Below are 15364 nucleotides of genomic sequence, written 5' to 3' on the forward strand. Positions count from 1 at the left end.
GAGCCCACAGCGTAGCGCTCGCCACATGTCACTGGAGAGTGGCATTAGTCGAACATCCCTTCGGTGGATATTAGCTACTCACAAATGGCACCCTTACAAACTCCAGCTACTGCAGCATCTCAACGAGGATGACCCAGATCGGCGCACAGAATTTGCAGAATGGGCAAAACAAAAATTGGAACAGGACCCTCAGTTCAAGCAGAAGATTTTGTTCAGTGATGAGGCAAACTTTTATGTGAATGGTGAAGTTAACAAACAAAACCACCGCTATTGGTCTGACACTAACCCACATTGGATGGATCCCTCCAAGACTGTTGGAACAACAAAAGTGATGGTTTGGTGTGATATATGGGGTACAACGATAGTGGGTCCATTCTTCATCAATGGAAAGGTCAACAAGGCCACTGGATATGTGGAATTTGTCACGGCTGCCGAGGCGAGCCGTGTGGTATTGAAGGGAGAAAGGACCCAAAACGCAGGCAGTAGATGATAATGCTGGTTATGTTTTATTTACACAGTGGTGAGAAGGCAAAACAGGCAAGAGGGAAGACAAAACTAAAGACCTAAACTGGGAAAGCTAAATGACAAACCTGAGAGGGTACCAGAATGGGGTGAGAGGCAGAGAGACACGGACGAGGGACAGGACACCGTGGAACATAGAGTAACGCAGACTGACACGGAGTAACACAGACGAACCGGCAACAGGCAGGAGAACACACAGGGCTTAAATACACACACCAGTAATCAGGGGATGAGAGACAGGAGGGCAACACAGCTGGGAGGAATCAGAGCTGACGGGACAGGGGAAACGCAAACTGAACACACTCACATCAGACAGAGACCATTCACAATAAAACAGGAAACTCAGACACGGGGAACCAAACAAGACACAGAACTAAACAGACAGATTCACAAACAGACGGGGTGACACCATAGACAGACAGAGACACAGACGCAGAATCAGAGGCAGACCGAATATAACACATAGAACTCAAACAATAATAATCATCATCATAATAAACTAGAAAATGATAATAAACTAAAAGCGCTGGGTCACCGACCCAGGACCATGACAGAATTTCTACACGATGATGTGTTTCCCTCTTTATGCACTGAAGCTGGCACGTTCCCTGAGTTTTTCCAGCAAGATGGTGCACCACCACATTATGGGTGCCAGGTCCGAGCATTCCTAGATGAACAGTTTCCTGGAAAGTGGATTGGTCATCGTAGGCCAGTTGAATGGCCCCCAAGGTCTCCTGATCTGACCCCCTTAGACTTTTATCTTTGGGGTCATCTGAAGGCAGCACCTGAAACTACGGATACTGGATGCCTGTGCTGGCATTTCTCCTGCGGTGTTGCTATGAGTGTGTGAAGAGTGGGAGAAGAGGGTTGCATTGACAATCCAACACAATGGGCAGCACATTGAACATATTTTATAAGTGGTCAGAAACTTGTAAATAACGATAACTATTTCGATCCGTTCCTCACGTGTTAACCTCTTTGCCATGTCAATGGCTGTGAACAAAGAGAAACTTGAAACTCATGAAAGAATAAAGTTACGTTGAAACCAAGCACAACATTGTTTTTCTTGTGACATTACCAATAAGTTTGATGTGTCACATGACCCTCTTCCTATTGAAAAAACAAAAGTTGTATCCAAGATGGCCGACTTCTAAATGGCCACCATGGTCACCACCCATCTTGAGGAGTTTGCCCCCACACATACTAATATGCCACAGGACTTTAATATCACCATCCATTCCCATGTTATTACGGTGTATCCATATAAATGGCCCACCCTGTAAAAACACTGACAAAACCTTCAAAATAAAACAGGAAACACACTTAACACAGACTGGAGGACACAGAACATAGGAACATGAAACGTGAAACAGGAGAGTACAAAAACCCAAAATAAACAAAACCACAAAATAATAATAAACTTAACATAAACTCGGAGTCACAGACTCCGAACCATGACACAAACAGTCTTTGGAGCTAAATTTCTCCAGACATTACCTGATCAGTGAAGTCATTAGCAAACAGGATGTGCAGTCTGTTTAGCCTGATAATCAATCTTCTGTAATGTGCTGATGAAATAGCAACAGAATGTCTTTTTGCTTATACGCTGTTTATTAAATATCTCTTCTTGCTTAACAGTTGTTTTCATTTTGTTCTTTCACAGATACGTATTTCAGAGGAAGCTTTTATCACTTTTATTCAAAGTGCCTCGCTCTACTCTGAGAGCATGCACGCTCTCAGCCTGTATACATGGCTCCTCTGGGAATTGAACCCCTCACCCTGGCAGTCATACAGTAGCACCCATTTAAGATCAGTGCTATCACTGCCAGAGAGTGGGGTTAAATTCCCACGGGGCCCCACACCTGCCACTCTTTAAAAATGCATGCTCTTAAGGCACTTTGGATGAAAGCACCCTCCAAATGGCGGCTGTAGGTAATGAAAATTTTTCAAAGAATTCTCAGCTAAAACTGATAAATAGAGTGTTGGAAATGAGCGGCACAGATATAGAGCTGCTATTCTGTGGCAGCCGACTGCGGTATTGTCAGCAGTGATAATATTTTCTGTGAGCTGAAGATAGCTTCTCCCTCAGCACGCCTGAGGGGAGGTTAAGCCTCATAGCTAGTGGCCTGTGAACCAGAGAATGGGAACTCCTGTGTGTGTGTGTCTGTGTGTGTTTGCGTAGATGGAAGCTAGTGAGAGGAATTGGAGGTTGTGAAAGGGAGAAGAAAAGTTGTAGCGAGAGAAGGAAAAGAGATTTGTGTCCTTTCATTGATATCTGTTTCATAGATAGATGCATAGATGGATACAGGGTGATTTAATGGGAACTAATGCGATAAATGCACTATTTTCTTTCTACTTGATCACCTCATCTCACCGTCTTTATTTTTCCCTCCATCTTGATTCCACCCATCTCTCCCTCTTTCATTTATTTTCCTGCTGCACACCTTTCCTTCTCCTCCCCCTCCTCTCCATCTCATCCATCAATCCATTCATCCATCTCTCCTGATCGGCCCTCAGCCCACAGAGAGAGAGCAAGAGAGAGTTAGCATCAGGGTTATTTGTCTCCCTTACTATCCTGCCATATCTCTCCCTGACCCCCTCTCTCTCTCTTTCCCCCCTCCCTCATTATCTTTTATCTCGCCCCACCTCTCCTACCCTCTACCTCCAAGCATCCATAACTCCTCCTGATGGGGTCCAGTGCCCCAGAGACACAGGTTCTCTCCACACCTCCTCCTCCCTCTACATTACCAACCTTTCCTCCATCCATCCCTCACTAGTCTCTTGCTAATTTTCACCTCTACCATTCTTCTCCATACACAGTACCTCCCTGTTTTTAGTCTCAATCAAGTGACAACCCTCCTACTCATTTCCTCCTCCTTCCCCCCGTTTTTCTTTCCTCTGTCTATCCTTTTCTACCTGTCAATTCAGTTTGATTTCCTTTTTTTCCTCCTTTATGCTTGCTTACCCCTCCTTTAGCTCTTTTCTTCCCTCATCTTCCTTTGATTTTCACATTTAAACTTTCTCACCCTTTTCCCCACTTACTCCTCCTTCCCATTCCTGCTCTCTCTTCATCCTCGTATCTTTCCGCCCCTGCCTGTATCTCTTTCTCATATTCATCCTTTGGAACAGGATAAATATGAAGAAGGAACAGATCTTTCTCATTCCATTTCACCTTTTTTCTGTCTCATTTGGTTCCTTTCTTCTCACCTTTCCTTCTTTCCCCCCTTTCATTTACACTCTTCAGTCTCTCCCTATTGCTTTTTTAATATTTTCTTTTATCTTTCCTTTCTTCCTCTGCCCCGTTCCCTCAACCGTGATCCTCAGCCATCGATTTTCTACTTGTTCATCTTTCATGTACTTTCTTGTACCTTTTTACTTTCACTCCCTGTCTTCCCCTTACCATACTTCTGTTCTTCTCTTCTTCCTCCCTGATTTTTCTCTTTTCATTTCTTTCACTTTTCTATCCTCTTTTTTTATCTACTCCATCCTCTCATTTCTTCACTCCCTGTCCCACATTCATTCATCCCTCCTTTTCTCCCTTTCATCCTCCTCTCCTTTTCTCCCTTTTTTTACACTTCTCCAGAGGACATGATGAATGCAGAGGTTATTGAACGGTAGAAATAATGAAATAAAATGGAGCAGAAACCCACCCACAACAAAACACATTTTCTCATTTTCTTCCAGTAAAAGTTATGAATTTTTTATGTTTCAATCTTCCTCTTTAATGAAATAGTTTTTTTAGAGGCGACACGTCATACATTTTCATAACAGGAATTTGGGCTGACATTTTCAATATGTTGTTTTGTATGGCGTGTGCTACGTGCATAATGGATTCATGAGCACCTGTGTGTGTGTGTGTGTGTGTGTGTGTGTGTGTGTGTGTGTGTGTGTGTGTGTGTGTGTGTGTGTTTGCATCACTGCAGGTTGGCATTTACTTGTCAGCTTTTGGTATATTGCCATGCATTTATGCATTCGTTTTGAATGCTTATTTATGTTTGTGCAAACTGACTAATATTTTAAATCACTTTTTTTTGTCTCCTCTCCAGTGTTTTAAACAGGACCCCGGTTCATCTCATCTATGAGATCATTCTGGTGGACGACTTCAGTGACGATGGTGAGCTGCAGCTGGACACACACATTCATATACACACTGCAAATATACACATGCCTGGTTTCTTCCAGGTCAGAGATAACAAAGATGAGACCTACAAAACAGGTCAGAGGGAGGAATGTGTCCAGAGCAGCTGGGTCCACAGCTTCAGGATTAAAATGGAGTTAAAAAAAAAGAGAAGAAACTCCGATCTGGGTCAGAAAGGAGACCCGTTCACAGCGTGAACACTATCTCGTCCACAGATGTGCCCAGTCCATCTCCAGAGGTTCAAAAGGTCCTAGTGAACTATATCAAACAGACCGGAAAACATTTATTTAGATTAAGAGATTTCGATTCATCAGAATCTAAGGATATTTATCAGCCACAACGGCTTGCGATTGTTTTCTCTTTGTTTCACATTGTTTTTATATCTGTCTGTGGACAGATTTTTAAGTATTAGGCTTTAGTGGCTGAGTGGTTGTTGGCTGTCGTCGTTGTTGCTTTGGTCACTAGCAGATTGCCCAAAGTTTGTTAAAAGACAATAGCATTCCCCCAAACCACCAAGCAGTTGTAACATTCAACAAATAAAAAGAAATTTGATTCAAAACAGAAAGTGAGTGTGTTCACCTTCAAAGTAAAATATGTGCATCACCTCTGATACCACCCCATTTAAAAACGTGCAACTTTTACTTTGAAGGCAAAGGTCTCCGATTCTGCTTTGCATCACACTCTTTACAGTTTCACTACTGCTTGGCAAGTGGTTGGAGAGTGTTTGCAGATAATTTGGCGTCTTTGAAACAAACTACCAGCATTTAGTGACAATAGCAACAGCAGGCAACTTCTAGCAATCCTTCATGACCCTTATTCACAATAGATTATAGAAAAATCGATATCATATTATATATATCAAATATCAAAGGTTTAAACTGTGGCATTTAAAAAACAACAACAAATAAGCCCATTTCGAATTTGATGAAAGCAACACATCTAAAAAAAGTTAGAACAAGGCCATGTTTACAGCATCCCCTCTTCTCCTAGGTCGTGGATGGAGTAATATAGTCAACAAATGAACAAATCCAATGAAAAGTCCAAAATCAACAATGATTTGATCCACATAAGTATTGTTTGTGTGTATAGGGCACCTAATATATTTTGCTCTGTTTATACCATTGATTTAGCTCTTTCTCCCTTAAATTGGGACTAACTGGATGGTTGGAGCTTCACTCTCCAGCTTTTCCATTAGCAAGGTTGAAATGCCAGATATTGATATTGCCCCCCTGCACCCGTGTATCTATGTGTGATATTGAAAACTATTTTTTATTTTTAATTAATGCATATGAGTCCTGCTGCTGCCCCAAATACATGCTAGAGTACCAAATGGAAATTAATCAACAAAATATAGTGTCATATGATGTTTTATGTATTTGATTAACAAGAAATGATAGTATTGAGCTTTTTTTAGTAACTGTAATTTGATAATCCTTAAAAAAAATAGTAGTGCTGGATAATGTCTAAGTTGTTGTTTTTTGTTTTTTTTTACATAATTAGAACTAGAAATCTAAAAGCTAGAGAGGCTACAGGCATTTGTAACAACTGATAGATAAAGTACAGCATCCCACGAAGAGGAAGAGTTCATCTCTCCTTTTCTGACTTTGGGATTTGCAATCTCAAAATAAGTTTGCCATTAATCTCATCTAGGGTAAGAGCCAAGTATGACAGTATTGCAGACACTGGAATCTAATGTAGTTCAAGCAGTTACTTAGACAAGTCTGGACTACTAAGCCTAAGCTTACAACTTAAAACTCTACTCTCAAAGCCCTGTTTGTTGATTTAATTTATGAAGTAATTTAAGGTGACATTTTTAAAGTGTGGACAAAATGCATGATGTCCATTAATTGGCATCCTATAAATTAAAAACATGGTTAATCACACAGAAAGAAGTGAGTCTATGGAAAATTTGTTTATCAAAACCCATGATTTGAATCCTTTGTATTGCCTATATACTCACAAAGTGATGTCGCAGAGATGTCCTTTAGAAGTTCTTCTTCAAAATAAAACCAGCCTCACTAAAATAAACACAAACCATTTATAATGCAAGTGGTCTTTTAAACTTATTAAACACAGTGTACTCCTTTTAAAAGGAATTCCAACATTTTTCTAAATACTAAATACTACTATTATTTTACATTTTAACATTGATTTCAACAGTTTTAGCCTGGTTACAAAAAAAAGTTGATTAATTAAAATAAATAAACCAGTTAAAAAAAAAGACAGGAAAATGTCAAATAAAAAAAAATCAATAGGCTAACACGTGAGAAATTGTGTTTGTTTATGAATAATCTGAATTCACGTGTCATGTTGATAACAACAATGTTGATATTTGTAAATAAATTTTTTTTACATTACTTAACCATGTAAGCTCCCTGCACCTGTCATAGACGTCCACATGACGTCCCAAAAAATGATCCAGTCTGAATTGTTGAACATTATAGGTTGGGTTGGGTCATGGTTGGACGTCCAAATTGTGGACCAAGTCGGATGTTGTATAGATGTCCAGAATTGGTCATGGACCAATGGACCCAGTGTAGAAATGTGATGTCAATGTTTAATACAATATCTAAATGGTCCCTGGTCCTATAAATCTGTTTGATTTGCATAATTAAAAGTGAGATGATCAGAGTATTTATGTAGGGACCTATTTTTGCTACTGTTCCCCTAAAGATTAAAAATTAAATTGCTCATTAAGCAAAAGGGTTATTCAAAGTAATATATCAATCACTGGATCATTATTGGTGTCAAATGAATGTGCAGCCACAGTTTAATGCTTTAGCTGATCATAGTGGAGTTAATTATAACTGCTAGGGGTAGTAAAATGGTTTAATATTCCAGGATCATATGATTTGTTTTTAATAGAAGCATAGTGGAATAAAAACTACAGTATGTCCAAGAGCAGAATATAATGGAAGTCAAATATAAATAGCTTCAAAATGTTACTGCAGACCTAGTGAGATAGTATGTTAAGAGTATGTTAAGAGGTGCAGTCGTTTGTAGTTTTCAGTTTTCTGTCCACTCCTGCTAGGAAATAAATTCTGGCCAGCAGACTTTGATATGATCAGAAAAAGTGTCTGCACTTTGGTTTTTATGGTCAGGGAGTAAAGCAGTGATAAGGAAAGCACAAATATACAGGCAACTGAACACTACATGGTTTACATTGGAAACAGCAGCTTCAGGAGAAGCTAAAGCTGCCTGATAAGATTTGATTTGTTCCTGCAGCTTTCTCCAGTTTCACCGACACACAGTTTATTCTTAAAGGCTGCTCAACTGCTTCAAGTGTAGTTATGTTTCTCACTATAATTTTAAGTCAGAATTAAAGAATTTTTAAGAAAATGATAGAGGCACCAACAAAAAACTTATGTTTAGGTGTTTTTTTCCCTCTTCAGGTTTAATGAGCACGTAGTGGACAAAATAACCACAGTGAGTGCTTCAGCGTCCCTCTTAAATTTGAATAAGATCAAAATCAGCGTAGGGAGATTTTTCACTTAACGATATGTGGCAGCTGAGTGTTTTGAAGATCAACTTGTCAAATTGCAATTCCAGCCTGTTTTCCCAAAAGCATCTTAAAGATAGGATGATAGTAAAATTTTGTGAACTTTCTGAAATCCAAGAGCCATTTCCCCAAAGCATCGTAATTTCAGATGTTCTTAGGAATTCAATTACATTAACGACTTTCTAACCATTTACTGACAGCTAAGAGTCTCTTTAAAAAGCCCTGTGATATTTTTGTTTTTTCATTTTGATTTTTTTATTTAGGCTATATGCATCACAGTTCATGTTATGCATCTTTGTTGCAAGTTTAGTAACCCGTAGCTAAGCCTAAATCTTAATGCATGCCTTGAGCAGCAGGATGTAAAATAATGCTAACATGCCTTGAGCAGCAGCTAGATTAATTGAAGGTTTCTTATATTCTTCTTATATTTTCTTAATTCCATTATCATTAATCAAAGCAATACAGAAGCTAAACCAATTTTCATGTTGTCTCTACATTATTACATTTCATAATGAACAAAGGCAGATACAAAATATTTCACAGTATTTTTAAAACATTTAAGAAAGAAGTCTACAGAACATCTATATTCAAATGCTCAACATTGTAAACATTGTAAATAAAAGATGGCTTTAGCTATCACCCATTGTATGTTTTGAGACTGACAAGTCTCAAAAGACTGACTGAATGACAAGTGACGGGCCAACCATGACACCGAGGACACTGTATGCCCACTTATGCTTTTTGATAATTTGTGCTATAATTTACTTAATAAACTAATTACATTTTAAGGCACAGGAACTATATTGTTTTTTTAATATACAGTCTACGGTACACACATGTGCTCAAATTCATCAGCTAAAAGTGATAAGTAATCCCACATAATCATCAAAATAGCATCAGGCTGTCTTGCTTCATTTCTCAATCTCTCCAGCTAAAACTGTGTTTTCTGATTCATCACACTGCACTGGGGGACTTTAGCCTGTTTGACTGGTCAATTACAAACCAAACAGCAAATAGAAACAAAAAGGTTGTTTTAAACATGGAGGTTAAAACATGAACCCCAAACCCGTACAACCTTTGTAGAACAGGCTTTGTGTCTCAGTAATAACTCGTGATTTTCCAATGTTTTTTCAACATGCAATTGTTAAAACATTTTTCTAACTCACCAATCTGAGAGCGACAGAAGTTAAAATCTGAGTGATGAAGGTTAAATAACAGCAGATTTAGACTATAAAGACATGATTGGTGTAGGTGAGGCAACAGTGAATAGATGCAATCAGCAGTGGAGACAGATACATGCCAGTAAACAACCACAGATGGATGTGCAAATCAACTACCAACAGATAATCAGTGTTAATAATACTGCATATACACTTATACAACCATATCACCAGTGCATATGCATGCTGATATACATAGCCAAAGAGAAAACAACTTTTCCAGCCGCCCACACAGGTGTAAGTCAATAAGTTTAATGCCTTGCCTTTGCTTATTTGCGGTGATTTGTTTTAAGATATTTGACCTATCATAAACAACTTTTCTCTTACTACCTTCCTCAAGCGCATCAACTTCTGTCTTGTTCACTGTTCCTATGTTGAGGCAGTTCTCTAGATTATAAACACTCATAAAAATCTTCCTTTTAATGTACTAAATTGATATATTCATAATATCACTTCTATTTAAAAAATAATAATTATCCAATAATTTATGCGACTACCACCTAACCTCTTGCACTTTTAGATTTCTCCTCTTTCATTCAAGAACTATTGTTGCCATATGTTTCCACAGAGAGCTGTCCTATAAATCTATATATCTATCTATGTGTGTTCTTTGCTTATCTCAACAACTGTTCATCCGATCTGCTTTAAACTGTGCACCAAAGAGATTTCTTTTTCTTCTGGCAGCTAAAAAATGCCAGCTGCGAGTGCTTGAGAGCAATCTGGAGATGAAGTATTTTTTTCAGCTGAGACGCTTTCGTTGCTATGATACAGAATATCCAAGGAAGTAATATCTTGTAAAAACCGTGACTCTAGATGACTTTTGTTTACCTGCTATACCCACTGCAAACTAAATCGTCCTGCAAGCCAAACTTTTCATACAAGCAGTAAAAAGTCCCCATTGTTCAGCACTAGTGAGAATAGGATGTGATCTTTGTTCACTGAAGTATTTGACTCACCCTTTTGCCACTGAAAATGGAAGTCTGGTTAAAGAATGACAGTATTGGCCATAATTGTTTATGAGAAGTTGAATATTTTTAAACTGAAAAATCTGGAAAGAAAAAAATATGCCCTGCTTTTTTTTTCTTTTAGCATATTATCAAAAATATGTTTCTATCATTGCAAACAGCTGAGAGGGCAGTCCATGAGATGTATGCTGTGGTGGACACAGCCCCTGAGGACAATGACCAAGAAGATTTTATAATTAAGCAAGCATAGCTGTAGCTGGATCTAATCTGCATAGGAGGTAATGACTGTCTATATGTTCTACCTTTGCTGATGTTAATATACAGTATAATAGTCCTCTTAAGCAGGTAGGTACAAAGACGTAAAATGCCCACAAACAGGACTTAATTACAACACTAGTGTACCGGAAACAGTATTTATATGCCAACAGTCAGTATGTTGAAAAAGCTTGAAATGAGGAGCTGGGATAGAGTTGGGTTGCAAAGCGGCTTGCAGATCATGGGCAGACTAATATAGCTTAAAGTGAGCCATAAAAGAGGTTTGCCATTTGAATCCATAGGTTGAGATATCAGCTGCCGCTGAGACAAGCTGACCTGTCCTCATTGTTTTTAAGCTTAACTTCGTCCTGCCCCAACAAATGCTGTGGATGATTTCAGATATGAATATGACTGATTTTATAGTCATATTATGTAAAATGTCTGGTTATATTTTTCCTCACAGCAGGTACAGTATGTGGGTGCAGAGGTTATGTGTGCATATCCTGGACAAGCCCCCAAACATGTAACGGTTCCTAATGGTTCCTATGTACATGCCTCAAAGGATCCTAATATAGAAGAAGATAAAGTTTTAAATTGAAACTGAAATTGAAAGTGTAAACTGAATTACTTACAAAGACCAAATACAAATAAGGGACTTGCAGTCCTAGCAAAAACAAGGAAAAGATAAAAAAAGACCAGGAACTGACCATACAACTGCCCATTAGTTCCGTGCTTTTTCCCTAACTTGATATCAGCCAAGACTAATCCAAACTGAAACTGAAACTGATGCCAACACCCAATTAATAATATTAACATAACTCCAACTTCTCTGGCCTTCTGTGCATACCTTGAGGGTTTTGCAGCCAGTCAGCAATAAGGCATGTGGAACAGTAGTACACATAAACTTTTCTAGCTCTTCAAAGATGCTCTTACACCAATGCTTGCAATTCAAATTTGAATGCCTCTCAACCTCTCGAGCTTTGTCAAACATTAGTGTCTGTTTATATGGTTATTTTGTTTGTCATCATGCAGGGCATCTCAGGATGAGAGAGAACCACAGAGCCAAATTAGTATATAAAAACAAAAAATATTTATGAGGGTGTGTCTGAACTTTAAAGTTTTATTTCAAATTCCATGTACAATAACAATAAGAATTTATCCCCAAACTGAGTCAAAACCTTTCTGGTTGGATCAAAGTGCAAATGCTCTTGGTCACATATTTTGTCCACTTGAAGGGGGGAACAACCATGGGGCATTGTTTCTGCGTCAGAGCGCTCTGATGGTCATTCAGGGTCACTATACACAAAACTTCACATACAAAACCATTTGAGAAAAAGCTGTTATATTGTGTAAAATATAATACTAAGAAATTTATAATACTTATATAATACTAAAATTGAAAATGTCATGCACCCATATGTTACTCACAATAAAGCACAGAAAATAACTTTTCTGTGGAAAACAGGGAAAAACAAAAATGAACTGTTAAGTAATCATTTGTGATCCCACCACCATTGTGATTAGGAATGTAAGACAGAACATACTCATCATATTAACATAAGTCATGACATTTTCCAGTTTTTTGAGCCGTGACGGCTTCTCTTTCTTCTCTAGTTTTTTTTTTCTTCCAATCTTTGACTCATTATTCTGAAATTTATAATGGAACTCTATTGAAATCCTTTTTTGATATTGTAAGTACATTCACTATTTTCCTGTTCTAAAAATTATTAATATTAATTTCACTTAACTTGACTTCATTAAATGACTCACATATTGTACACCAGTGATTCATTTTTTCTGCTTTCTTCTTTTCATTTTGACACTTTCAACTAGAGTATTTTTGACAGTTTTATTGAAAAAAAGAACAAAATACAAAAAAAAAAAATACAGCTCAGAAATTCAGTGGAGACCTCACAGCCGGCTGAACAGCAACTAGACAAATGTCTAACTTGTCAAACCTAAAGCTTTGAATTGTCGTCATGTTTTTTTCATTGAGCTGCTATCTGGTTTCTCTGCAGACTTTCAAAGAAATTATCAAGATATACATTACACAGCACACAATGTTTCCTTCTATTATTCGTATTCTGCTCATGCTGTGTTTTTTTTTCTTTCCCAGAGAGTGACTGCCAGCTTCTCACCAAACTGCCCAAAGTTAAATGCTTTCGCAACAACAAGCGAGAAGGTATGGAAGCAGTTGCGTTTGAAAAATTTCATTAGCATTTTTAACATGCTAGTGTGTATAAATTTGCATGCTTAATCATTCTTATGTTCTTTGTAGGTTTTTTGGCATCTCATTTGTCACCGGTGTGCTAGATTTGTGTGTGTATGTGTATAAAAAGGTGTTATTCACGGTGTGTATAAAGAATATAAATTTCACTGGTGGTACTGAAAACTCTCTGCTTAAACAATCCCATGCTGTATATAAACACACAGAGGCGGGTGGACAGACAGAAAGACAGTGAGTGAAGTGAAATTGATTCATTCATCTCTGGCTACATATTGAACTGCAGAACTGAAATGACCTGAAGTGAATTGAAGTGACAGGAGAGCTACTGAAATAGAGCCCAGAGTGGCAGGCTATCATAAAAAAAATGTCACACAAAAGAAAATGTCTTCCACAATCTCAAACCAAACATACATTAATTCAAAAGCAAGCTTATATGCTGAAATTTTTTAAAAAAAGGACAATTTATAAATAACCTAATCACAGATGACAACCAGTGTGAAGTCAAAGCCTCACACTAAATATGGATGTTGTTCCTCATTTTAATGGTTAATACAGTCATGCGTCATGGCTATGCTTATAATTTTTTCATATAATCCATTTGGAGCTGCCTCCATGCTCTTAAATATAGAATACGAATGAATGGAATACATAAATTAACATGACAGCTTGACAATATGGCGGGGTCAGGAGTATACTGTCAATAAAGAAATGGTTAATGGCCAGAAAAAGGTTTAAGACATATATAATCTTCCACTGTAGCTGACTCAAGATGTTTGGTATGTGCATGATTTTTAATGAATTGAAATGGACTAAATACTTCGGGCTGAAAGAACATTTTATTTGACTAAAACAATAGTGGAGGTGGCATGCTGTGGTTTATTCAGGTCTTTTAATCGTTTAACTTTTTGCCACTGAATGTTGCACTTTAACTTAAATTCCGCAGAAGTACTACACCCCACTGTTAGAAGCAAATTCACAAAATACACCCAAGTACAGACACATACTGAGGCAGACAGGTAGCTGCTTTAAAGACTTACAAAATAGTATAGAAAATAATGACTTTTTTTGTATAGCGCTTTTGAGAACACAGCTAGAAAGTGCTTCACAGTTTGAGTAAAAGCCACACAATAAAAATAAGCATGCATGTTCCATAAGACAGACATAATGAACTACAGGGTCACACATTCATTCCAACATACGCCAGGGCTCGCAAAATCGCTAGCCCGACGTCCCGGGGCTAGCGATTTTTCCAGTCGGGCTACCAAAATCTAACTCAGCCCTGCCCGTCGGGCTATCATAGGAAAATATATGTCAGTGCTTTTGCATTCTTTCGCCAATGTAGCTGAGTAATTATGTCATTGGCATCGATGAGCCACTGTCAATATGTGACATATTGAAATCGCGTTTGAATTTGCGCTTGCTTTTTGCTTTCATTTTCATTTTGCGATCGCGCGAACTGTGTATAGAGAGGGACAGTACTGATTGGTGAGTGACGATTAATTGCGCACCAATTCCTTTGACATCGTCTTATCACTCATTAGCTTACTATTCAAACGCGACAAGTAAAATCTCTCGCAGCAAGCTTAAACATGTGAGAGGTTGAGTGCGCAAAGAATCGCTGATCATTATGTAAGTACGTGTGTAAAAGCAGCAGGATTTACGCTGGTATTTTAGTTCTGCAGAGCCAAATAAGACAGGTCAGGGTGAAGAAGGGGCAGCCAAAGAAAAGCCGATCACAAAACGGAAAAGATATGACAAATCGAGCCCGTTCTCACTCCCGAGGCGTAACATGGCGGCGTTCCTTAGGAACGCGAAAGGAGACTTTCGGCGTTCTTATGGTACGCGGCGGGTTATGGCTGAAATCCAGTGCAATGACGCTCCCGCGGTAATCAACGTTCCAGCCCTGTATTCCAGCCCTAAACCTAACCTTATCCCTAGCCCTAACCATAACCTTTTTCCTCACCTTAAACAAGACTTAAATGATGTTAAATAGCGTGTTTCTAAGCTATTTGAAGGAAAAGAGCGAACATGTGTAGATTGAGTCCATACGGTTCTCACATTTCCTCATTTTTCCGAGGTCGTCATTTAGGAATGTGGTGGGTAGCCAAAAACGTAATATGTTGACGATTTGTCACCTAGCGTAAAATGTTACGCTTTGGGAGTGAGAACGTGTTGGACAAATCAGACTATGAGGCAAAAAGAAAGCGCAGCTTTTTTGATTTCATGGACAAAAGAATTTCTGTGGCTGGAATATGACGAGCTAAATATCATGATGTTCTGCCAGGTGTGTTGTGAGTTTCATTTGATTTCTGAGTCGACAAGCGCCTTTGTTACTGGGACCAGTCATTTTAAGAAAGACCCCATCAGAACCCATGAGAAATGCAAGAAATGCATTATTGCCCAGTCTGCAGTATCTTTCCCAGAACAAACACCAATTGCAAAAAAACATACTACAAATAAACCAAGCACAACAAGAACTCCTGAAAAAGCTGTTTAGAACAGCGTGCTATATTGCAAAGAGTGAACTACCATTGGCAG

At 38.4% G+C, this 15364-nt stretch overlaps 1 protein-coding gene across 2 annotated transcripts in view; it reads left to right on the forward strand.

Moving 5' to 3' along the window:
- galnt14 (UDP-N-acetyl-alpha-D-galactosamine:polypeptide N-acetylgalactosaminyltransferase 14 (GalNAc-T14)) overlaps positions 1 to 15364 on the forward strand; it is a 224094-nt gene that overhangs the window by 134142 nt on the left and 74588 nt on the right. For both annotated transcript variants that reach the window (XR_014869623.1, XM_085134251.1), the window contains exons 4-5: positions 4569 to 4636; positions 12716 to 12781. Coding sequence is in view for 1 of the 2 variants with exons in the window: in XM_085134251.1 (XP_084990377.1) it covers positions 4569 to 4636; positions 12716 to 12781 (134 nt within the window). In the remaining variant the exon portion in view is untranslated. The remainder of the gene's footprint in view (positions 1 to 4568; positions 4637 to 12715; positions 12782 to 15364) is intronic.

Source organism: Neolamprologus multifasciatus, chromosome 15 (assembly GCF_963576455.1).
Source record: "Neolamprologus multifasciatus chromosome 15, fNeoMul1.2, whole genome shotgun sequence".
In the NCBI taxonomy this organism is placed as follows: Eukaryota; Metazoa; Chordata; class Actinopteri; order Cichliformes; family Cichlidae; genus Neolamprologus; species Neolamprologus multifasciatus.